The sequence below is a fragment of the Ovis canadensis genome, chromosome 16, assembly GCF_042477335.2.
Source record: "Ovis canadensis isolate MfBH-ARS-UI-01 breed Bighorn chromosome 16, ARS-UI_OviCan_v2, whole genome shotgun sequence".
Classification (NCBI taxonomy): domain Eukaryota; kingdom Metazoa; phylum Chordata; class Mammalia; order Artiodactyla; family Bovidae; genus Ovis; species Ovis canadensis.
The window spans coordinates 25,778,654-25,805,036 of NC_091260.1; the positions used below are offsets into that span (position 1 = coordinate 25,778,654).

At 40.5% G+C, this 26,383-nt stretch overlaps 1 protein-coding gene across 4 annotated transcripts in view; it reads right to left on the reverse strand.

Annotated features, from left to right (window-relative positions):
* Positions 1-26,383, reverse strand: part of MAST4 (microtubule associated serine/threonine kinase family member 4) — a 618,638-nt gene that overhangs the window by 384,167 nt on the left and 208,088 nt on the right. For all 4 annotated transcript variants that reach the window (XM_069556213.1, XM_069556212.1, XM_069556211.1 and 1 more), the window contains exon 3: positions 25,811-25,935. In XM_069556213.1, coding sequence (XP_069412314.1) covers positions 25,811-25,935 — 125 coding nt within the window. The remainder of the gene's footprint in view (positions 1-25,810; positions 25,936-26,383) is intronic.

The window sequence follows — 26,383 nt, forward strand, 5'->3', positions numbered from 1 at the left end:
GACCACGGATGATGGCCTGGATGTGTGCCCTTCTTTCAGATCTGTCCATGAAGGGACTTCCCTGGAGGTCCAGGAGTTAAGAATTTACCTTGCAATGTAGGGGATGCAGGTTTGATTCCCGGTCGGGGAACGAAGATCCCACACGTACTGGAGCAACTAAGCCCGTGTACTGCCACTACTGAGCCATGCGCCACAACTAGAGAGGCCATGTGCTGTGACGAAAGCCCCTGCATGATGCAGCAAAGATGCTGCAGGACACAACTGAGGCCCAATGCAGCCAAATAAATATTCTTAAAAAAAAAGATTTGTCCATGAACACTTCCCATACGATTCCCGCCCTTATACTATTTACAATCTGGGTGTCAACAGACTTCCCTGGTGGCTCAGATGGTAAAGAACCCGCCTGCAATGAAGGAAACCTGGCTTTGATCCCTGGGTTGGGAAGATCCCCTGGAGGAGGGCATGGCAACCCACTCTAGTATTCCTGCCTAGAGAATCCCATGGAGAGAGGAGCCTGGCAGGCTACAGTCCGTGGGTTCACAACGAGTCGGACACACCCAAGGTGATCTTGGAAAGGACACAAAGATGGCAGAACACTTGTTAGCCTGAATGACCTCATGGAATGGAGCATATCTCTACCAAAATGGCCTGCAGGCAAGGAAGAAAAACTACTGTTTGTAGAAATAAACAATAATAATAGTAAATAAATTTCCAAGTCATTTCTTCTATACGACGTGATATACTCCATGCCACTCTGATTAAACGCTGGGAGAAAACTTACCTCACCAAAAACTACAAATCATCCTACAACTAAAAAGAATTGTGGGCAAGCATTCACACAGCAGATGTCATATAGGTCAGAGCTGGAGGGCTTTTCAACTTGTTTGAGAGTTGACCAAGGGACTGCTCGGGTAATTTATACGATGATGTAGCTGTGTGATGAAATACCGTGCCACCATTAAGAGGGACACAGTAGAGTTGTATGCGCTAATCTGAGAGATCTTCACATCACTAATAAATAAAAAAGCAAGGCTCCAACAATATATATAGTATTTTAACTGCTTTATTTATAGAGATATACACATAATTTTTTATTTCTGCAACAAGTAACAAGAAACAATTATCAATGGGTTGCTTTTGGGGAAAAGGACAAGAAGGAGAAGTGAATTTTTTTAATGTCATTGTAATATTGTGTTTGTATTGTGTATGTTTAAAAAAAATGTCAACAGGGATAGCAACACACTGGGTTACTTCTCTTTTTCATGCATTCTTGTATTAACAAAAGGTTACCATTAAAATGTCAATCAGGGCATTGAAGGAAGGATTTTATCAATAAAGTGGAATGAACTCTCTTCCCTCCTGCTAGGCAGATTATCCCCCAAATAAGGATACTGTGAGGTGGCTGCTGATCAATAGCCCAGCATCACCAACAGCTGTCAATCTGTACTGATGTCATGAATGACCGTAAGGCTTTCCTATTTGTTTATTTGGGACTTAGGGCTCCCTATTTGTTTACTAGAAAAGTGACATGTGCAACAGCATTTCCCATTAGTGATCGCTACGAAATGCCTCAAGAGCCAGCCTCCTGTAAATTCTCTCCCAGATGCGTTCATATGCTTTTCCTCTGAGTCCAGTGATACTCGTCCAAATGGCACATTTTGTGGGGCAGAAGCAGCACTCAAACTCGGGAGAAAGGCACCAGCAAAGAAGAACACAGGCTGAAGGGGCATTAGCTGGTGCACACGCAGTGTCTGGAGGGCCTGGGGTTAGCAATGTTCTCTCCTAACCCTGGGGAAATTCTGGGTGTTGTTTAAAAATGTCCTCAGAGGAGGAGGATGTCTTCAACATTTCCCAATAAAGTACAAAAATGCAGCTTTATGACCCTGGGCTCGTCTCTTTCGCCTGGGTTGAATTTTTGTAGCAGCAGAGAAAAGGCTGACCCGGGACACAGGTTCCACATTTAACACAAAGTAAGTGCTCGCTGAGGTGTTTGATATTTTGTTTACATCAACTGAACGCAGTTCCACCGGAACAGAGACGCTCTGGCAGAGAGAATGCATGGTTAAATATTCTGAGATAAATGGGTTATGCTATGGTCTCAGGTACCACGCCTGAATGTAGGGCAGAGACTAATGCTAGACTAATGCTATTAGTCTAAGTGAGGATCCCAGGGCAACTTGTGTGCCTGCCTTGACCTAGGACAACGGGGGACACAAAGACACAGGCTTCTGAGAGTCCAAAGCTCATAGGAGAGACAGGTGAGTGAAAAAAATTACAACCAGCCAAACATTCCTACACAATACATATTTTTAAAAATAGCTGAACACTCCTGAATTTGATTTCAACTCGGCATTATCTTCCTCTTTAAAGTATTCTGTACCAGGAAACATAATTCATTTGATTTGGGGCTGTATATTCAACATTACGTCAAACTGAGTTGCTCAGAAACAAACTGAGCTTCGCAAGCCAAAGGATCTGCCAAGAACTAGGAGAACAGGGCCCAGCATCTAGCGTTTCAGTTCCCACGTCATGCCAGCAGCAGTGCCCACCAGCTCTTCTGAGCCCTCCTTGGAAAAATTACTAACAGAAAACCCCAGGCTACATTCCGAAGCAATGCTTCTCACAACAAAATTACTGGACATAACACGGCTGAGTAATTGGATTCCTGTCTCTGGCTTAGCAAGGTGGAGACAGTTGATGAGCCCAGAGTAAGGATGTATCTGATGCTCCCACTTCATGACTGTCTGCAGTTCAAAATGCACTTGACACAGAAGAAAGGGCAAGGGGAGGCAGGGCTGTAAAGACCAGGGTGAGGCACCAAACAGCACCCTTGGGGCTCCGGTCAATGTTCTGGTCTAGGCTAGCCTCAAGGCAGAGGGAGGGAAATGCTGCCATCTAGAGGCAGTTAAGGATATTGGCTTTGATGGCCACGCAGCCAACACAAAAGAGGGGAGGATGCTGGAAGTGGAGGAGCTCACAGTCTTAAGGAAGCGGCTGTCCGAGGGATGTACTTGTCCAGGGACAGGTCCTCTGCTTGCGTGAGGAGAGGGTGGGCGAGGAGGAAGTGCCCAGCCAGACAGAGCCGCTTCAGCTCCACAATTCTCACGAGAGTCAAAATGGGAACTCCCGTGACAGGACAAGTGGGCACAAGGGATTAGAAGGATTAGAGAGAAGGGATCACCTGAATAAAAGATGCGTCCGACGGTGCACCGGGACAAAGGGCTGGCCCCTCCTGAGACACAGAAACCTTTAGAGTTCCACTGCCAGAGCTATGATCTGCAGATAAGGGGAAAGAGCAGGAAGAAAGCCAGAGGGAGACCTTAAAACCTAACAGGTAATCAGCTCAAGACTGGCTTCTGGGAAAGAAACAAGATGTGAGCGATGAGAAATACATATGCGCTGTCATAAATTACTGGGATGCACAAAAAGTAAAATCTACACTTAGAGAAACGATGTTAAGATTGGTTGCATGTTATACATGATTTCTGTCCCAACCTTCTAAGAACATTTTCTAAAATTCCTTTGGGAACCTACCTGCTTACGATGAAAATATAACTTCACTTTTTAAAATGAAATAAAACAGAATTTATCAAATCCCAAATTTCCTAAATGATTGACTGGGTCCAAGATTCCTGAGATAGAAAGCTAAAAAAAGTTTTATGCGATCAAAGACGTGGCTGTGTTTGTCCTGGTGGCAGATTCCCGATCTTTCCCTCTTAATGAAGTGCTTTCTACACTGACAGGCTCAGAGGAGGGTTACAGTTCAGATGAGAGTCTGATGCATCCTTCAGCCATGTGGGACAGGTTATACGCTTAGGACTTCGGTGAGAACTGTTGCCACCAACAACTTCAGTGGCATCTAGTTAATTTCACACCAAATTCAGATTTGCTTAAAATGCCAGATGAGTGGGGACCATTCGGTCCTGTTCAAGCTTCTCCCTGCTCGGACAGGACAAGGATTCCAAGGGTTGTCAGGCTTGACGGATGAAGAAAATCACTCCTTGTGCGCTGTCAGGGCCCATCCCCTTGTGAGCACTTCCTTTTCATCAGCACAGGAGGTGGAGGATGTTCTGAATAACTCAGAATACAGGCCGAACAGGGAACCAGCTCATGCCAGCAAACCGCTAGAGTCGTTAACTCTTCACTTCTTTGTGGGCTCTTGTGACACTGCCATCAAAAACAGTTTCTACAGCAGAGGACATCTCAAGAGCTAGTGTGGCAGTTGGTGACATTTATGCTTTCACGCTGCAAGTGATAAGGAAGCCTGGCCACTCCTATCATGAACAAAGTAGCCCCTGAGACTGACTAAGGGGGCTAATTTCCACATGGAGAGGGGGTCCCGGATCTGACACTGCCAACCCCCCATCTCTGAAACCCCCCATCCCCAGCCCTTGGAGACCCACTATCAGCAAGCTCCAGGTTCTCAGGCTAGTGGTGGCAGGAATCAGTGAGTCCACTCCAGGGGGCAGAGAGGTCCAGGGTTAAGTGTTACACAACTCCAGGAGAACAACCCACATTAAAGGCGGGCTGAGAGGTGCCCTGACGTTGAGCGGCGCACAGCCCAGGAGGCTGAACATGGAACCCAGACAGAAGAAGAAATGGCAATCCGAAACGCCTGTGATTGCATACAAGTCGCAGACGTGTAATAACTTCACGGGGGATAATTTTTTCTTCCCCTCACTAGTTTTCAAAGAAAGTGAGGAAGTTATTTCTCACAGAAGGAAAAATGTGAAAGTGAGAGGCAGTCTTTTAAATGTAACTGAAGATATATTTAACTTCAAAAGTTATGAGGTTCCCCTACCAGCCACACTGGATGTTAAAAACAGCACGAAACTATAGAAATTAGATTATATATACTATAAATACATAAAGACAAACCAAAGAAACAAAACAGAGTCAAGGAATAGACCCAAAATACACTTGGGAATTTAGTATATGCTTAAAGTGGTACTAGATATTGCAGGAAGGAGAAGCTGTTTAGTAAAGTGTTGGAATAACAGTCTAGTCACTTAGAAAAAGGAATAATAAGCTGAACTGTTCTTTTACTCCTTAACAAGAATAAGCTCCAAGTAGATTAGAGGTTTAAATATTAAAAACTAACCCACAAAATCCAGGAGCCACTCAAAATTAATAGGCAAGCATCTGTTCAAATTAAGCAAAAAAAAAAAATAAAGAATAAGGAGGAGAAGACACAACTAATAAACAATATTAAGAACAGGAAAGGAGTCAAAGCTGCAGATGCCACACAGAATGAACATAATTTTCAAATTTAGATTAGTAAACAAATTCATGCAAAATTACAAAATACCAAACTGACTCAAGAAGAAATAAATAATCTGAATATTCTGGTAAACATTAAACAATTAGGTCAAGAATGTCCCCACAGAGAAATTATCAGATGCAGATGACTTTATAGGCAAAACTCAGAAGAGCCAAGAAGGAAATCCATCCATTCTTACAGATACTCTTTCAGAGATGAGAAAAGGAAGGACCTTTCCCTGTGGCGGTAAAATCACTGTTTAGCAAATACTCCTCCTTCACACTCCCTACGTCCCTGATGCTGGATTTAACCATCCAGTTTTCACCAGTGGGCAGAAGTGATGCTGGCTCAGTTCCAAGCGTGACCCTTAAGAAATAAGTCAGTGTTCCTGCTTCCCCTTATAGGATTTTCCAATCTCCACCATCGGACAACCACACCCCAGGTAAGTGCTGCTCTTCACCCTGGACCCCAGAGTAAGATTCAGAGAGTACAGAACTCAGACCTCCAGTCTGGATGGAAGCCAAGCCAATTCACAGATCCATGCCCCAAGGCAGCCACCCCAAGACAACCCACAGATACACAGCAAGAGACAAATACTACTGAAGACTGCGGTGAGGAACTCTGCTTTACCACATAGCATTATAGAAGTAGTGTAGGGGTGACTGCAACATTCCTGTTCATTTTGCTGAACTACTGTAACTTAACAAAGGCCATACAGAAGACGGAAACTCTAAGCTACTAGCATTTATAAACACAGAGGTAAAATTCTAACAAAAATGCTAGTAAGCTGGATGCAAGAATGTATTTTTTTCATGTTATTTGCAGTGACAATGTATTTTTTCCAAAAAAAAATGTAACATCAAAAAGCACCACCAAAAAGCTGGGAAAACTGGACATGATACATGTCAAAGAATGAACACTCCCTAAAACCATGCACAAAAATAAACTCAAAATGGATTAAGGACCTAAATATAAGGCCAGCCACTATAAAAATTCTTAGATGGAAACACAGGCAGAACATTCTTTGACATAAATTATAGCAAGATCTTTTTTGATCTACCTCCTAGAGTAATGAACACAAAAAACAAACAAAAAAAAACAAATGGAATCTAATTAAACTGAAAAGCTTTTGCACAGCAAAGGAACCCCTAAGCAAAACAAAAAGACAACCCTCAGAATGGAAAAAAAAAAAAAAACTTGCAAAATGAAGCAACTGACAAGGGATTAATCTCCAAAATACAGAAACAGTTCATGTAGCTCCATATTAAAAAAACCAAATAACCCAATCAAAAAAAAAAAGAGGGGGGGTGGTGGAAGATCTAAAGAAGACATACAGATGGCCAAAAAGCACATGAAAAGATGCTCAACATCACTAATTATAAAAGAAATGAAAACCAAAACTATAAAGAAGTATCACTTCACACTGGTCAGTATGTCCATCATCAAAAAATCTACAAACCAAAAATGCTGAAGAGGGTGTAGAGAAACGGGAACCCTCCTACACTGTCAGTGGGAATGTAACTTGGTGTAGCCATTACAGAGAAGAGTACGGAAACTCCTTAAAAAGCCAAACATAGAACCACCATATGGCGCAGCAATCCACTCCTGGGCATATACCCAGAGAAAACCATGATTCAAAAGATGCGTGCAGCCCAATGTTCACTGAAGCACTGTTTTCAACAGCCAAGTCAGGGAAGCACCCTAAATGTCCATGTCCATCCACAGAGGAACAGATGAGCAAGACGCAGCACATACATACAATGGAATCTTACTCAGCCACAAGAAAGAAAAAGAATAATGCCATTTGCAGCAACATAGACTGGACCTAGAGACTGTCCTACTCAGCAAAGCAAGTCAAACACAGAAAGACAAATCTCACACGATATTGCCCACATGTGACTAAAAAAAGGGTGCAGTCTAACTTACAACACAGAAGAATAGTCATGGTTGTAGAGATCAAACCCATGGTTCCCAGGGGATAAGAGGGGGAGGGATAAGCTTGGAGACTGGGATTGACATATATACACAATTACATATAAAATAGATAACTAATAAGGGCCTACTGCTCTGGAGAAGGAAATGGCAACCCACTCCAGTATTCTTGCCTGGTAAATCCCATGGGCAGAGGAGCCTAGAGGGCTACAGTCTATAGGGTCGCAAGGAGTCGGACACAACTAAGCAACTAAACAAGGACCTACTGCGTAGCACGGGGAGCTCTACTCATTACTCTGTAATGAGCTGTGTGGGAAAAGAATTAAAAAGTAAGAGTGGGAATGTATATAAATACAAAACTGATATACCTTGCTGTACAACTGAGACTAACACACCATTGCAAATCAACTATACGCAATACAGTTTGTAAATAATGAAATAAAAAACCAACACCAAATACAGAACAAGGATTTTTCTATAAAAATATAAAAAGAAAATTTTCCCTGATGTAGAGCTCTCCCTTAAAAAAAAAAAACTCAGAGTATTCATTATATTTAATATACAATGTTCAAGATTTTCTCTCTGTGTTTAAGGACAATATAAATGCATGGTATCATCATTTCTATTCAACATAATCCTAGAAGCCATGGTAAATAAAGAAAGATTTTTTAAAAGAAAAGTTTAAAAGATTGGAAAAGGAAGAACTAAAGCTGCATTTATTTGAAGATCATCACTGTCTATATTGTCTACAAAAAATTCCCATCCCTCAAATCTAAAGAAGAGAAAGAATCAGTAAGAATTCACCTGGCTGATGAATTAAAAAATATACAAAACCTAATTCAACTTCCATACATTAGCAACTAGGTACACATGTTTATTAAGAATAATCAAAAAAGGATATATGGAAAAAATAATAAAAAGTTATTTAAAAACATTAACAAAGTCCTAAGTAAATGGAGCAATATACTGTGGTCTAGAATAGTAAAACCCCATAAAAATGTCAATTTCCCAAACTCACCTCTAGATTTAACATAATTCTGATTAAAATCTCAATCGGCTTTCAGAATGTCACAAGTGATTTTACAGAAAAGATAAACAAGCCCAAAATAGCCAACAATCAATGAACAACAATGACATATGGGAGTTCTCTTGTCCAGTTATTAATAAGACATCTTATGAAGTTACAATAATTAATAAAGTACGATATTGGCATGGAATAGCCAAATTGGTCAATTCCAGGATTGAGAGTCCAGAAAGAGAGAAACACACAAAGAATGCCTAATACTTAGCAGTCACCTCTGATATGTGTTATGTTCTTTACCTTCATGACAATGAGGTCAGCATTAACCATTCCCATTCAACAACCTCAACAAGGTTCAAATTTCCTTAGCCAAGAAATGTCAGTACTAGAATAATTCATTCCTAAGTTTCCCAGACCCAAACACACCAGTCCTTTTCACCATCTGCTATGTTTAGAAGAACAATTTGCAAATAAAGCAAGACAAAGGGCATGTGTGCTAAGGATGCTGCTGCTGCTGCTGCTAAGTCGCTTCAGTTGTGTCTGGCTCTGTGCAACCCCATAGATGGCAGTCCACCAGGCTCCTCCGTCCCTGGGATTCTCCAGGCAAGAACACTGGAGTGGGTTGCCATTTCCTTCTCCAATGCATGAAAGTGAAAAGGGAAAGTGAAGTCGCTCAGTCATGTCCGACTCTTAGTGACCCCATGGACTGCAGCCCACCAGGCTCCTCCGTCCATTGGATTTTCTAGGCAAGAGTACTGGAGTGGGTTGCCACTGGATGGGAGCCCCACAAATACTGAACAAAATCCTTAGCAGAAAAATAGGCAGCACACAGCAGCTGCCAGCAGAATTAGGCAGTGATCGTGGTTAAGAGGGGTTAGGAAAAATGCTCTGCCCTTCTGAGCACATCACACTGAGCACATCACACTGGAGCCAGACCATGAGTCCTCTTAATTGAGAAAGGTATATTGCAAGTCCTAGAGAATTAAGGGCCATGGCACTGAAAGATGCGGGCTGATTTATGTGGGTCACAATTGGGGGGGAAACACACACACACACACTCAAATGAAAAGACAGGCACTCACTCTCAACTGGGAAAAAACAAACAAACAAACAACTCAAAACTCTAAAAGAAACTACGGAGAACAAAACTCTGTCTTCAAGTAGTTATGGCCCCCAAATCATCAGGCAGAGGCATATATTTAGCACTCTACATATATAAGAAGTTGTTAGGATTTAAAGTTAATTAATAGAAATGCTATTTTTAAAGAACTATAACAGAGGGTAAATTAGGAACATCATGTCCCATAAAGTTTGTTTGTGATGAGCCATAATTCTCTGGTTGGGCTCTCAAAAACTTATTTAGTTACTCCTATTGAAATTCCTATTAAAATGTTTTATGCTCTCAGCTTACTTAAAAGCTTGATATTTCTAGGAGTTTGTTTATGCCTAACTTCCATGAATATAGAGGGAATCATGCTTTAAATAAAAATGAAATACCAAAAAAACATGGCATTTTAAAGGATGAAAATCAAATTAAAATCTAAATTGCAAATCATCTAACATGTATAAGAAAGCTAAATTAGAACTCCAAGAAGTGCTGAAAGGGAATATATTTTTAAGGATCATAAACCAAACTATAATATTAATTGCAATAAGAAGGCTTATTTAAATGAAAAGCCCCCAAAGTAAGGATTTCATAAGCAATGTTTCTAATTTATATGATTCACATGCTAACATTTGTTTCTGTCTTTTACACAGCTAACCAATTAAAGCATATTTCTAAAGAATTAATTTTATTTGCTGGCAATTATTTGTTATCTTAGCTATAATTCTGCAGCTTTTCAAGCAACAAATAAATGAGTGTGTTACATCTGGAGGAGAAAACACAAAAAATGATTGTATAATATTTGAATACACACAATTACTGGTATGTAACATTCTAATTAACATAATTAGCTTTGAAGCAGTTCACACAATACTGTTAACATTTGTGTCAATTTAGTAGCAGTTAAGGACATGTGTCACAAAGAACTGCTACTCCTTTCTTTTATAAGTGAAATGTAAAAAACCTTTCCAAAAAAGAAACGGCAACCTCAATGGATACTCAAAACTCTCTAATCAATAAAGCGCTACCCTGGCAGGCTTAGAGGGCAGACCTTGTAGTTTATTCCAAGGATCTACAAACTGGAATATGGGCACCTTAGGGGGAGCACAGTATAATCAAATGGGGTTTAGGAAAAAAAATAGAATACCAGTTTGTTTTCTGTCTCTTCTTTTTTGTCGGTTTTAGTCCATAAGTTGGCATTCAGGCTGACACTCAGCTGATATGCACCAGTGCTGGTGGCTAAAATACTTCCTTATAGGATACCAAACAGCCATTGCCTCAAGCACTCCAAGCACATCCCACCTCTCCCATCACCTACCCCAGGACCCCCTGGACCTCTCCACGATGAGGCAGCTACATGATTAACACCTGACAAAGGCAGCTGCCTCCAGGCCCCTGCTGAAACCCTACAGTCAATGTTCTAATGATTTCCTAGTGGAGACTCACAGGTCTGTTAAAATATTTTTTAGTACCTCTTCTACCTATGTGTAAATCATTTTAAAACATGGTCACACATTAGGGGATGCATACTCAAAATGTTTTATTGATGGTGTGAGCCAGCAAAAAATAGTAGAGGCCCAGCAGGCATCCTCTGACTTTGTTACACATGGGCAAACTATAGCAAAATTTGGCAATGGCAAATAAATGATTGCAACATTAGTCATGTTTTCTGTAAAGCAGATGTTAGTATCCTAAAGGTCCAAGCATACAGGCACTGTGCTACATGAGACACAAACTGTCAACCCAAAAGGACGCAAATTGTATACCTGACATAAAAAGATGACTCTTGAACCTTTTGCATAATCCAATGAGAAGAATGAAAGGAAAGTACTTGGGGTTTCTTTTTCCGGATGCTTTTTTAAAAAATTATTATTTAATTGTTTAGTGACATCATTCCTAAAAGAGTACTTCATGTTGAAAACACCACATTATCCTTTCCCTACAACTTTACATTTCAAACAAACTTCATGCCTTTCAAATTATCCTGCATAAAACACAGTAGACCTGCAGTTATCTGAAAACAATCAGAGAAACTTATCTTTATCAGTCCAGCTTCATCAATTCCTTCAACCATAAACTGTAGATCATGTACTCAATAAAACTCAAATTTCCTGGTTTAAATGAACACATCAGTTTTCTACTCTTGGACAAGATGGCAACAACAATTAATACTGTTACTCAGTTCCTGTGTGTTCCAAGGACCTTAATATATACCATCTCACTTGATTCTAGCAACAACCACACTAAAATAGGTACCACGAATATTCCTCTTTTTCAGAGGCACAGAACAGTTGTGTTCCATGGTCAAGGTGGTACAGTCCAGATGCCAACCCCAGCAGCCTGGCTTCTGAAGTCCACGCTCTTAAATACGACTCTAAACTGCCTACAGTAATTAAGTTCTAAATCAAGCGCTTGTAAAAACTGATCACAATTTAGATAAAGACCACCGAAGTACACACTCTCTCTGGGCAAGGGGAAAGGGCTGACCCAAGGTCTATTGCATCCATAAAATTTTCCAGTTTCAGGATTTATTTTCAGAAGCAAGGCTCTCAAAGGTCAATTAAAATGTAGAGAGGTCCTATGGGCAAAACCTAATATAAACCCATATTTTACCTAGTGTCATTTTTAATAGCCCATCAAATGAAATATTTTAGGCTCATGTCTTTATCAGCTATAGGTCATTTTCCTGGGCTCTTTAGGCAATCAGACCATTTGGAGATGAGGAGGGGAGTGGGAGAAGGCAAGCAGAGAGACCCTTACAGTTTCATGTGATAAACGCTTTGGTTTGGACATGTACAATTCAAAGGAGAATTAATGTGAGGGTGTGGAGAGACATCAGGGAAGGCTTCCTGGAAGAGGAAGTGCATATGCTAAGGTACAGACAGGTATTGCCCTGGCAGAAAGAAGGGAGGTGCATAGAGAGGTATTTTCTTTCTAGAACAAGGAAGGGCATGAGATGAGGAATCTAATACCCTTTGGGGAATGACAGGTGGTTCATTCCTGCCCTGGTTATCTAGCCCAAATTTAGACGCACTTGAAGATGAGAAACCCCCTGACCCTCCATCAGGTGAATCTCTCAAGGGGATGGATGTTCCAGCAAATGGGAAAAGTGTAGAAGTTTCTTAATGGTTTTTTGATCAGAGCCATGTACAAAGGGAGACAAAACGATATGACTGGTTCATATTATTTACAGACTAAAACACCACTGCTCATGTATAGGATCAAAAAAGAAAAAAAAAAAAAGCAAATGAGTTACACTTAAGCAAACTAGGAAAGAAACCTACTTAACTTAGCACCTATATAAGTTAAGCAGGAGGCATCTACAATGAGAGAAAATCAAATAGGTTTCATGTAATGAAGAGATTTCACAGGAGTTCTAGAAGAAGCATATATACATACCCAAAATCTTCTATACATATTAAATTTTATATAGACACTAAAAATTTCCTATTAAAGAAATACTTTGTTAATATATTAAAAAGGAAAGCTCACAGGTAAAAGAAAGAAGAAACAGAAGTTAGGGATCTAAGGAAGCCAAACTGCAGGAGCACCAGGGCTTAGAATGACAATCAGTCCTACTCTGAGGTCAGGATTACCAAAACTGAAGCTAGAGCTTTTTTGTCTTTTCAGAGATTTGTAAACATGCTGTCTGCTACCCAGAACCCATTCTTTCTTTCTTCAATTGAAGTATAGTTGATTTACAACATCGTATCAATCTCTGCTGTGCAGCAAAATGACTCAGTTATATACACACATACATTCTTTTTTATATTGGTTTCCATTATGATTTATCACGGGGTATTGAATACAGTTCCCTGTGCTAGCCACAGTAGGACCCGGTTGTTTATCCATTCTAAATTAATGGTTTGCCTCTATCAACACCAAACTCCCCGTTTATTCCTCTCCCGGCCTCCTTAGCAACCATGAGTTTGTTCTCTGTGTCTGCGAGTCTGTTTCTGTTTTGTACATAGGTTCGTTTGTGCCCTATTTTAGATTACACATACAGGTGATATCATATGGCATCTGTCTTTCTCTGTCTGACTTACTTTGCTTAGTACGATGGTCTCTGCTGATATTGTTCAGTCACTAAGTCATGTCCAACTCTTTGCAACCCCATGGACTGCAACATGCCAGGCTTCCCTGTCCTTCACTGTTTCCCAGAGTTTGCTCAAATTCGTGTTCAACGAATAGTTAAATTCATCATCAATGATGCCATCTAACCATCTCATCCTCTGTCACCCCCTTCTCCTCCTGTCCTCAATCCTTCCCAGCATCAGGGTCTTTTCCAATGAGTTAGCTCTTCATATCAGGTGGCCAAAGTGTCGGAGCTTCATCTCCAGCATCAGTCCTTCCAGTGAATATTCAGGGTTGATTTCCTTTAGGATTGACTGGTTTTGATCTCGTTGCAGTGTAAGTTTGATTAGGTAACATTTGCTTAGTTTTGTTTTTATTTCTACTGCCTTGGGAGGCTGACCTAAGAAAACACTGGTACGATTTATACCAGAGAATGTTTTGCCTATGCACTCTTCTAGGCCTTTATGGTGTCATGTCTTATGCTTAAGTCTTTAAGCCATTTTGAGTTTATTTTTGTGCATGGTGTGAAGTGTGTTCTAACTGCACTGATTTAATGTGGAAATAGATGGGGAAACAGTGGAAACAGTGTCAGACTTTATTTTTTTGGGCTCCAAAATCACTGCAGATGGTGATTGCAGCCATGAAATTAAAAGACGCTTACTCCTTGGAAGAAAAGTTATGACCAACGTAGATAGCATATTCAAAAGCAGAGACATTACTTTGCTGACTAAGGTCTGTCTAGTCAAGGCTATGGTTTTTCCATTAGTCATGTATGGATGTGAGAGTTGGACTGTGAAGAAGGCTGAGCACCGAAGAATTGATGCTTTTGAACCGTGGTGTTGGAGAAGACTCTTGAGAGTCCCTTGGACTGCAAGGAGATCCAACCAGTCCATTCTGAAGGAGATCAGTCCTGGGATTTCTTTGGAAGGAATGATGCTAAAGCGGAAACTTCAGTACTTTGGCCACCTCATGCGAAGAGTTGACTCATTGGAAAAGGCTCTGATGCTGGGAGGGATTGGGGGGCAGGAGGAGAAGGGAACGACAGAGGATGAGATGGCTGGATGGCATCACTGACTCGATGGACGTGAGTCTGATTGAACTCCAGGAGTTGGTGATGGACAGGGAAGCCTGGCGTGCTGCGATTCATGGGGTCACAAAGAGTCAGACATGACTGAGCAACTGAGCTGAACTGAACTGAACTTCCCCATCACCCTTTGTTGAAGAGACCATCTTTTTCTTACAGTATATTATTGCCTCCTTTGTCATAGATTAATTGACCATAGGTGTGTTGGTTTATTTCTGGGCTGTCTATTCTGTTCCATTGATTCATATGCCTGATTTTGTACCAGTGCCACACTGTTTTGATAACTGTAGCTTTGTAGTATCGTTTGATGTCTTGGAGAGTTTTATCTCCTGTTTCCCCCCACCCCTCAAATTTCTCTGCCAAATATGATCTCTTTTTAAAAATTAATTAATTTATTTTAATTGGAGGCTAATTACTTTACAATATTATAGTGGTTTTTGCCATACATTGACATGAGTCAGTCATGGGTATACATGTGTCCCCCATCCTGAACCCCCCTCCCACCTCCCTTCCCATCCCATCCCTCAGGGTTGTCCCTGAGCACCCTGCCTCATGCATCTAACCTGGACTGGAGATCTGTTTCACATATGGCAATACACGTGTTTCAATCCTATACTCTCAAATCATCCCACCCTCACAAATATGGATCTCTTATGGCTCCATGTAAATTTTTGGATTATTTGTTCTAGTGAAAAATGTCATGGGTAATTTGATTGGGATCACATTAAATCTATGGATTGCTCTGGGTAATACTGCCATTTTAACAACATTAATTCTTCTAACCCAAGAGCCTAGGTTATCTTTCCATTTCACTGAATCCTGTTTTGTTTCCTCTATTAATGTTTTGTAGTTCTCAGTATGTAAGTCTTTCAGTTCCTTGATCAGGTTTATTCCTAGTTTTTTTTTTTTTAATTTTTCAGCACAATTTTATTGGTACGTGTTCTTTAAGTGTTTTCTTTAAATGGAGGTTGATCTGCCCTGAACAATAAAATAATGTATTTATTATATCACAAATAGCTAAGCTGGACCTGTCACATGGCTCTACTCTTAAAAACTAAATCCCCACTAGTATGCCAAATCACAAAGAAAAGACCTCATAATCCCTTAAGCCATTATTAACATCCAGTCAATGAACCTAACAAATACAAAGACTATTTCCTTATGACTAAAGTGCTTGAAGGTAACAGCTTTTCCACCCAAGAAACTTCCTAAGGGAAAATGTATCACTTGATGGGGTCTTTGAAGGCTCCCGAGCTACTTCATGCAGACATTTCTCCCACTAAAAGATGGTACAAATCCTGGTGACCTCCTACAGTTCAGATTAAATTAGAAATCCTTCTATCACAGATACCCATGAGTTTCCAGCTTTTCATGCGGTCCTTTGCCTCCCTACCCACGCTAGAAACATCACATTAAGAAGAAACTGTCCATGTTAAAAATCACTGTCCATGACACATTGCTCACTTTATCTACCACTCCTCACTTCATTCTACTTTGTACGTAGCTCCAATATGCCCTGAAGCTTGCCCAACCAAAACCTTCTAGGACCTGCAGCCCATATCATTCCTGAAAGTCTAGGAATACACTGCAAACTCTCCAGCCGGTAATCTTCTACTTTGTTTTCTAATTTCTCAGAAGCCTCATTTCAACTATATTAGAAGTTGCTTAAAACTCAAGACCATGTGTGACATCTTTTCTATATAGGTTTTAATACCAGCTGTATAATAGAGACTCCACTAATAATCAATTAACTGATTAATGAGCATAATAAAGAATACACTGATTCAGAATCCAGTGCCACAGATTGATACTGTGGGTGCCAATAAACTAGGAATAAGTATAATTGTCAATACTGCTAATTCTTAGCTAACCAGCCAAGTATTCTAGAAAAATAAGGTAGGAAAGATACTGAAGTATGTCAGATTTTCCAAAACCACAATAACTAGGACCTTCCTAAGAAGTCCATGAATTAATATAATAATTTTTCACTTCTCCCAAGAAAGGAAATGTTACATCCCAATACCTTCCCTCCCCCAAGTTCAGTTCAGTTCAGTTGCTCAGTCATGTCCAACTCTTTGCGACCCCATGAATCGCAGCACGCCAGGCCTCCCTGTTCATCACCGTCTCCCAGAGTTCACTCAGACTCATGTTCATCGAGTCAGTGATGCCATCCAGCCATTTCATCCTCTGTCATCCCCTTCTCCTCCTGCCCCCAATCCCTCCCAGCATCAGAGTCTTTTCCAATGAGTCAACTCTTCGCATGAGGTGGCCAAAGTACTGGAATTTCAGCTTCAGCATCATTCCCTCCAAAGAAATCCCAGGGCACTGTCTAATTACTATGAGTTTCTTGGTTTCTAACAGTAGAATTCATTCGACACACTAAGATAGCAAAAAGGTAAGTGCTGTAATTTTACCACGAGGGCAAAAGGACACCAGAAAGGTCAAGGCAAGGAGCCCACCAGAGAGGCACCTGTCCACCAGTGTACCAAGGGACGCTTCTAAGATGGCAGCTATGCCTACTTCACCACCTTTACCTCCACCATCATCTCCCCAGACACACAACCCAATCAAATTCTTGACAGCCCAACCATTCAACCAGTCTGGGCTTCAGGAAGCAGAACAGGAGCATCAGTTCGGTTCAGCTTAGTCACTCAGTCATGTATGACTCTTTGCGACCGCACAGACTGCAGCACGTCAGGCCTCCCTGTCCATCACCAACTCCTGGAGTCTACCCAAACTCATGTCCATTGAGTTGGTGATGCCATCCAACCATCTCATCCTCTGCCGTCCCCTTCTCCTCCTGCCTTCAATCATTCCCAGCATCAGAAACTATCAACAGTTGAATTAAGACCTCCTTATGGGAGCTTCCTGGTTGCTCAATGGTTAGGATTCTGGGCTTTCACTGCCAAGGCCTGGGTTCATTCCTGGTCAGGGAACTGAGATCCTGCAAGCCATGTGGTGCATCCAAAAAAAAAGAGAAAAGACCTCCTCAACATTTCTTTAAAATCTACCATCATCTAAGTACTAAACAGTACATACCAGGAACCACCCTCAGTGCTAAAGATAACAGTGAGGATAAGAAAGCTGGAGTGCAGCACTCTCCATTCTCTGGATCATCTCATCATGCTTAATAGGCAGGTTGGTCAGGTACTGAGATAGGTATGCCAGTTGGGTAAGTGGGTAGTAAGTAAAACCTATGATCTCTCTCTCTCCCTCTTTCACACACACATGGTATTGCTGTTATAAATCTGCTTTGCTCCCCTCTATGATGGTCAGCAATTAATAGAGAGCATGCATTTCCACCCTGTAAATCCCATAGAATATTTATTGGTGCCATCCATCTCACGGACTCTCTCAAACACCTTTGATAAGAAGTCCACACTTGACCAGGCTGTTCAGGCACACCCACGCAGAGAGCCGCTCCAGCAGGCATTCTGTCCTTCCCAGGAAGGACAACACATATATAAAGCAAAGAATATTTTTTAACCTCTGCAAAATGTAAAGAAGAGCAAACTGGGGCTGAAAGTTTTAAGTGACTACTTCTGACTGGAATTCAATTTCAGAAAAAAACTCCCACCTTCCAAATAATTAGTAGTTCTTCTTCATTCATTCACTGAATCACAATACCGTTCACCTGTTTCCTGCTAATTATTCTCATGGCACCCAGGCATGTTTAGAGTAAGGATGCACATTGAGAGTATCTTTTCACAGAAGCAGAAGTTGGATTACAGCATGGATTTTATAGTTCATTTTTAAGCCGATCTTTGATTAATAGACTCCTGATAAACCAGTTACTCTGTGGATAGGCCCAGGTGAGCCCACAATGAGATTTATCTTCATGGATTAGGCCTGACCTATAAGAACCTGCTCAGGGGTCCTTACTGCTATTTCAGCCCTGAGTTACGAAAATTCATCCCTTTACTATCAATAGAACCTAGCTCAGAGGGTAATAACTAGGAGATGTATTACTTCTGGAACACAAGCACTCCTGAGACTTTGATTATAATGTCCACAGCTGAAGGCACTATTTCACAATTGAGATTACTATTTTCCAGATGAAAAAAACTCTGAGCTGTGGAATAATGCCTTCAGCTACATACATTGTAATCACACTCAGCAGTTCTTATATCCCAAGAGCAATACAGGTTACCAGTAGTTGGGCTGGTGAGCTGTTTTAGGGAATGGAAGGAAGAAGTTGGAGGAGAAAACATAGATAATCCTAATTTCATATTTGCTTTATCTGGGGGGACCTTGGCATAAGAGTTCAACACGTACAAAAACCATATCAACTTTACTAAAAAGAAAAAATACATTTTAAAAAGTAATTATGTCTCACCTAACAAACCAGCAAACTTGGTTTTTTTAGAAGTTCAGGGTGGGGTTTTTTTGGGACTATTGACTACTGGCCAGAATATAAAGAGACATAATGTCTCAACTCAGTTGCTGTAATGTCTATGCTCAGTCGTGCCTGACTTCGCAACCCCATGGACTGTAGCCCACCATGCTCCTAAGTTCATGAGATTTTTCAGGCAAAAACTGTAGTGGGTTGCCACTTCCTCTTCCAGGGGATCTTTCCAACCCAGGGATAGAACCCATATATCCTGCTTGGCAGGTGGATTCTTTACCACTGAGCCACCTGGGAAGCCATGTGTTGATTTCTCACTATATGGAAGCACAAAGTTGCGCAGTATTCCTAGAAACAATTTAGCAAGAGTATGGAAAACCTACATCATGCTCATATCATTTGCCATATTAATCCCCTCCAAGAAGAATCTACCCTGACAAAACAACCAGAGGTGAACAAAGACTTATTAAAAGCCTGCTCATTACCATTATTTTCAATGGATAAAACTTGGAAATAACCTAAAGGGGGAAATAGTATAATAAATTGTGAGAAATCCATACACTGGAATATTATGCAGCCTTTAAATTGAGTCATAATGTCTAAGGAGAAATGCTAATTCACGTTGTATTCTACAACTTTTGTTAAGCAATTTACCCAAGGGCATTCAAATAGTTCCTACATCAATATTTAACAGACACTCTCTCAGAGTTAACTAATTGGACTTTGGCTCAGGTTTTTGTTTTTGAGTTATAAGGCCAATGAAGTATTGATATAATATTAAATGACTGCAAATAAAGTCTGTACCCTAAATAAATGCTGACATTTTGTCGGTACATTCTGCATGAATTTAAAAGGAAAAATGCACTTTCGCATACGTTTAGTGAATTTTCCCTGACTCTTCATAATGCACTTTTGCAAATGGAAAGGATGAATATTCATTAAGGCTCTCTGAATATATTACAGTTTAAATAGTTTGGTTTTAATATTTATAATACATCATGAAACATAATTTTTCCATTAAATGAAATGGATACAGTGTCAAAAGAGGGCCACTGAAGAAACATAAAATTATACTACTTAACCTAATATTAAAAATTGAAAAACAATATTTGAAAGTATTTCCACCCCTCAAAACAGTTAACTGTTCTTAAAAAAAAAAAAAAACTTTCAGTTTGTGGGGTTGGTGAATTTAGAGTGAAAATAAGGAAGAAAGAAACCACAAGCTGGTCTGTGCTGTCCTGTGCTAACTCGCTTCAGTCATGTCTGACTCTTTGAAGCCCAGTGGACTGTAGCCTGCCAGGCTCCTCTGTCCATGGGATTCTCCAGGCAAGAATGCTGGAGCAGGTTGCCGTGTCTTTTTCCAGGGGATCTTCCCAACCCAGGGATTGAACCCACATCTCTTTTGTCTCTTGCACTGGCAGGTGGGTTCTTAACCACTAGCATTCACAAGCACGCAAAAAGCTAAGGGCCAAAAGGTCAAATTCCTACTCAAATCAAAGGATCTGATTTCCTCCATTCTGAGAATACCACTTCAGCGAAGACCACCTGACAACCCCCAAGAAATATTTTTTCTACCAACCCCAGGAACGCTGACATCAGCACTTCTTGAGTCACAGATGCTGTGCAAAGCAGTGCACAAGAATTTGCTCATTTATTCCTCATTATAAACTTCTGAGGCAACCAGATCCACCAGCCTCACCTCATAGATGAAGAAACTGAGGCTCACACAGCCAATAAGTGGTGGAAACTGGAGCTGATCTCTAAAACACTCTGCTTCTCATTGCCCAACTGAATAATTACAGTTTAATTCCTGAACACAGTTTCCAAAATTAACTACTCTCTGGCTTGAGGAACACCTTCTTGATTAGGCTAAACGATATAAACCTAAAAGGTAAATTACAGATTAAAAACAAAAAATAAACAAGTCTGTTCTAGGGCACTTAAAAGGTAAAGAAAGGAAATATATTTACTTTTACATTCAACAAGCCTTCACTGAGCACCTATTATGTGCCAAGGACTGTTCTAGGCCCCAGGGAAACACTCAGTGAAATAGAAAAAACTAGCTGTCCTCAAGAATTTTTCATTAGAATAATAGGAGATAAACAATAAGCAAATCATGTGGTATACTGGAAGGAGATAAAGCTATTGAGAAAAGTGGGGTGTTTGGCATGCAGTGAGGGAAAGACTTTCAAACAGACCGGTCAAGGAAGTGCTCAATAAGAAAGAATATGACAGAGATGCTCATAAGAATAAAAACAGATGAGCCACATGACTCAAATCAAACAGAAAACTGTTGAAAACACTGGAAACTAATTTTCACTGTTTCCGCCATCCATCTACCACTTCAAAGAACAAAAGAAGTGACTATTTCTTATGATGGTTACATATAACATTTCTAAACTTTAATCACCAGGGCTTACAACCTTATTTTCCTACGGACAAAATAAGTTACCCCGGGTCCTGCTTTGCCTCCTGAAATTTCCATCTTTCTTACCAGAAAGCAGCATCTGTATAAATCCCCTGCTTTTGACGACTATGACTTCTTTGATAAACTACCCATGTGTGTGGGGAGGGACAGAAAGATGGAGGAAGCAAATGGGGAAATGAGTTTTCCCCTCTTCAGATTAATGTATACGAGGTATACGTCTGACATTTCATCAGCACTCCCGGCTGGTGCCCCAGCAGGCGGACACTGGCTGAGCATGTATTCTGCCAGCTACCAGGCTGCTTAGGATGAATTGGAATGTGCCATTTATCAGAAATGCCCAATGTGTCTGGGAGAAGGAACATACTACATTTAGCATTGCCAGGGAAAACTAGATACTTCCGGCTAGGAATTAATCTCCTCCTTGAGAAGGTAGTTAGCATTACCTTGAAGCTTGCCTATGGCATTTAAATCACACTAGGTCATGCATTTACTGAAACTCATACCTCCCCAACCACAGCCTTCATTTATATCTTCCTAACATATGACAACCTCTCAGATTGAGGGTCTATACTTTCCCCACATGTTCTATTGTTGTGCTGAACATAAAACTGTGATATCAAGTGTAATCCTGTCATTTAGACATAAACCACGTTGACTCTGATTTTACTCACTTCTCCACACTTGAACATATGTGTTGTCTCAACTTTCCTCTTGAAAGAATCAACAAAATACTTAAACCAATGTGACTGCATGACTACTCACCAGCAAGTTAAGGAAACTTCCTTGAATAGGGACTGTGATAATTTCTTCATTTTGTCACCGTATTTTGTCAGCAGCTGACATGGAACTTTCAATAGCGTGCCGGTGTACTTCCGTTGTGTCTGACCCTCTACAGCTCTATAGACGGCAGCCCTCCAGGCTCCTCTGTTCGTGGGATTCTCTAGGCAAGAACACTGGAGTGGGTTGCCACGCCCTACTTTACGGGATCTTCCCAATCCAGGGATCGAACCCATGTCCTTTATGTCTGCTACACTGGCAGGAGGGTTCTTTACAACTGAATGGGATTTGGCCCATTACATGGACTTTGAGGCTAATCACGATTATAAGATGTGCTGGACAGCAAAACCAAAAATACTTTAGATAGATGGTCTTAATTAGATACCCATGATAGCATACAGAATCGCATCATCACTCCAGCCTTGCAACTTAAGGAATCTGTCACTTTCCACCAGTCATTATCCATTCCATCAACATTATTTACTGAATGTCTCCTATATGCAAGGTGTTGTGCTAGGAACAGTGACGAGCAGAATGTCAGATCAGACAGGAATTCTTCCCTCAAGGAACATGCAGTCTAGCAGGGGGATATTAGGCATAAACACAAAAAAACTAAAACAAAGGTGCGCCTTGATAAACGCTAAGAGTCAGAAGGAAGGTCAGCTTACAGCTTGAGGACGAGGGCAACGGGGCTTATCATGGCCAGGAGAGAATGAGAGTGAAGCATGTTCTATTGGTGGCTCAGACAGTAAAGAACCCTCCTGCAATGCAGGAGACTCGGTTTCAACCCCAGGGAATGGCTACCCAGGCCAGAATTCTTGCCTGGAGAATTCCAAGGACAGAGGAGCCTGGTGGGCTACAGTCCATGGGGTTGCAAAAAGTTGGATACGAATGAGTAACTAACAATTCTCATGTTCTACTGTACAATGCACTTCCAGTAACATAAGGCTTATTTTGAAGACAAGAAAAAGGGGGATAGAAAGGAAAAAGAAAAGGTCTAATAGATATATATTAATACTCCTTCAGCATCATTCTCTATCAAATCTGTTAGGTGTAATCGGCATAATTTAGATATAAGCCAATCCAAGAAATAGACTAACTTGAATGACTCTGCAAAGGGCACCAAAAAACAGGCAAAGTCATGAAAGTATACTGAGTGACATTCTGAAATAAGTGACACGGCAGAGAAACCTGAGCAAATTGCTGCCGAACAATGAGGAAATCAAGACGGTGCTCTGCCTGGCAGCTCTCCTCCAGCTGCTCCTGCTCATGAAATGCCAGAAGGTAGGGGACAGAAGACATGGTCAAACAGCCTGCAAATGGTTTTCCTTAGACAACAATTAGGAAGCAAGGAAACCTCTGAAGAAAAGATATGATGAGGGAGACATTTTAAACCTTCACTGTCTAGTAGTAAATGGTCAGTCACCATCTGGCTTTGGTGCCACATGTGATTTTTACTCTGGCTAATATTTGAGGCTTGCTAGGTGCCAGGTACTATTTTAAGTTTGCTTCTTATGGTATTTTAACATTTTCTCTAGCTTTGCTCCTAAACCCTATAAATACTTGCAGGGTAAATAAGCTGATAAGTGACTCTCTGATAAGAATGCTATTCTCCTTGGTTTTGTATCTTATTTCCAAATATCTTAGGTCAACTGACATGTTTTTATCAATGAATCAATCAGTTTCTAATCTGAGTACATAACTACCAGTATTAGACACATTACTTTGCGGCAGTATTATTTTAATTAGAAGAATTTACTTGGCAATAAACATACAGGATTATCTATTTATGTGTAAGAATAATATTGTAGTGGCCCTCAAAGCACTTCTGTTTTAAAAAAAATAAAATCACTTATTGTGAGGAATTTTCTTCTTTCCTTAAAAAGTAAATGCTTACAGTAAAATAACCTTTTAATAAAATTTCTCAAGAAGGAAAAGTAACTTTGAACTCAGGGATGGGATGGGGAAAAATGCTAAAAGGCATCATTTAACTGAACCTTTAAAAAGAAGCCCCCAAATTTTCCTGAGAAGTAAAAGATACATTTTGATTTAAAGACCATAGTCAATTTTGAAGTCATAAAATATCCTCAAAGAAACTTTTCAGGGATAACTATCCAGTATGTTCAGAATCTTTATGATTCTGGAACTAGAAACAGTGAATTTCAACGCTGAATTCCAGAGACTGTTTAATAGGTTGTTTCGTCTTGCAGTTTGCTGAAGAGCTAATAAAATCTAAGAAACTAAGGAACATACTTAAATGTATATAGCTACCTAACAACAAAAGCAGGATTAGAGGTTAGGCCTAAATCAGATCTCTCTACATTACTGATTTCCATATATCACATAATTTATTATCAGTGTATAAAATTATAAGGCACTGACATATCATTTGCATCACCATCAGTAAAGGATATTTCAAAATCTATTCCTATGCCATATAACCCCACCACCAATACAAAAGCAACCTGTATAGATCTGTATAGGCTGTGACAAAGGTTAAAGCTGAAAAGTAATGGGCCCACAGGAAAGCAAAATTCTCATAAGCATCATGGTTAAAATAGTCTATATTACTTTTTTTTTTTTTAAGGAATGTTGGAACCCATGCTGCTAACAGATGCATAAATATTTATGCCATGTACCAACCTGTAGGTGTAGAGAGAGTGCTGGAGCTGAAAATAATAACCATTTTCAATGATTCCAGAAGAGAAGGAGCCAGGCAAGAATCACCAATGAATATGGAATCCAAAGGAAATTTTTGATAAGAAGAAACATGCTTAGATGGCTTCAAAGTGTCTCCCTGCCAAAGGCTTACTGACTGTAAAGAGAAAAGTTCTAACTATGTGGAGAAACTGGCCAATGCCTTGTCTGGGTGAAAAAAATTACCATCATAATAATGGGCAGATGGACATATCATCACCTGCCCATGGCAGGACCTGAAAGGCCACAGCATCACCAATGTCACATTTTGGGCTGGAATGCAAAACCCAAACCTCACTGTAAGAAAACATCAGACATACCAGGCCATTGTCATATGAGGAATATTCCTTCAAAAAATGGGGTGGGGAAGTCACTTAGTCTTCAAAACTGTCAGCATCATAAAAGGCAAAGAAACACTGGGGAGAGTTTCCAGATTAAAGGATAATTAAATACAATACATGACCCCAGACTGGACCCTCTACTGAAGGAGGGAAAATACTAGAGAGGACATTATTGGGCCAATTGATAAAAATGAAATACAGATGGCGGAGCAGATAAAAGACTTCTTTCATGCATAAATTTAATGTAGTTACCTGTGATAACAAAAGGCCATGATATATATAACCTATTCTCAAAGAGTTCAAAACATTATATGTGAGTGTATATGCATATACACAGAGAGAGAAAACAGCACAGCAAACAGGCAGGAGTTAATACTCAAACCCAGGCCAAGGACCAGCTGGCGCTGTGTGTATTTGTCTCATTCGTGCAACTTTCCTGTAAGTTTGAAATCATTTTCAAGTAAGTTGTTTTAAAAAAAAGCTTAGAACCATTTTCATTTCTTTCGAGGGAAAAGTTGAGACGGAGTTAAGTTTACAAAAATATTCCAATTTAGGTTGAAGGAGAGAATCTGGGAAAACCCAGCACGCTGGAAACAAAAAATTTCAGTGTCAAATCTGTGCTTAACATTAAATGTAGTTTTAAGTTCAAATCTAGTACAATAAACTCAATAAATGTAGATGTCCCTACGTCGGTGGTGAGACGCAGCAAACCTAACCAAGGGTGGACAGAGCCCGAGGACACTCACCAGGCTGGCGGTGAGCGACGGCGCCGACTGGCCAAGGGCCTGGCTGCGCATGCGCACGAGGTTGGACGTCTCCGCAGAGGTCGCCCAGGCTTGCCCGGCAGCTGGGTTTGGAAGGAGATACCTGCCTGTTGGGGATAAAAAGAAGGCAGTATGAGTAGTGGGTAGAATAGCAGTGCTTCTGTAGAAATCCTTATATACCGTTTCAGCCATATGTTATAATTATACTGTATAGCAGCCGGAAGCAGATTGTTTCAAGTCGGGAGATTCAGTTTTAAGTTGTGGTCTGAAGTTCCCACATAAGCCCAGGTGAGTCTCTTCATCTCCAGAATTTGTAGGGCAAGAGGAAGGGTCTTGTTACTATGCTGAGGAGTTGAGGATATATATATAAACATGCGAAGCACCCTCAGCATCGTAGAAATGAACATGTGCATTTAGAAATGTACTTTTAAAACAGCTAATTGGAAAGTGATATAGGAATGCACTAGGAAAGTGTCTACGAAGATCATGACCGACAAAAGGAGGAGCTGGAAGTCTTTCAAGGTGAAATGGGGCCGGTGCCCTTTTCTCCCAGCT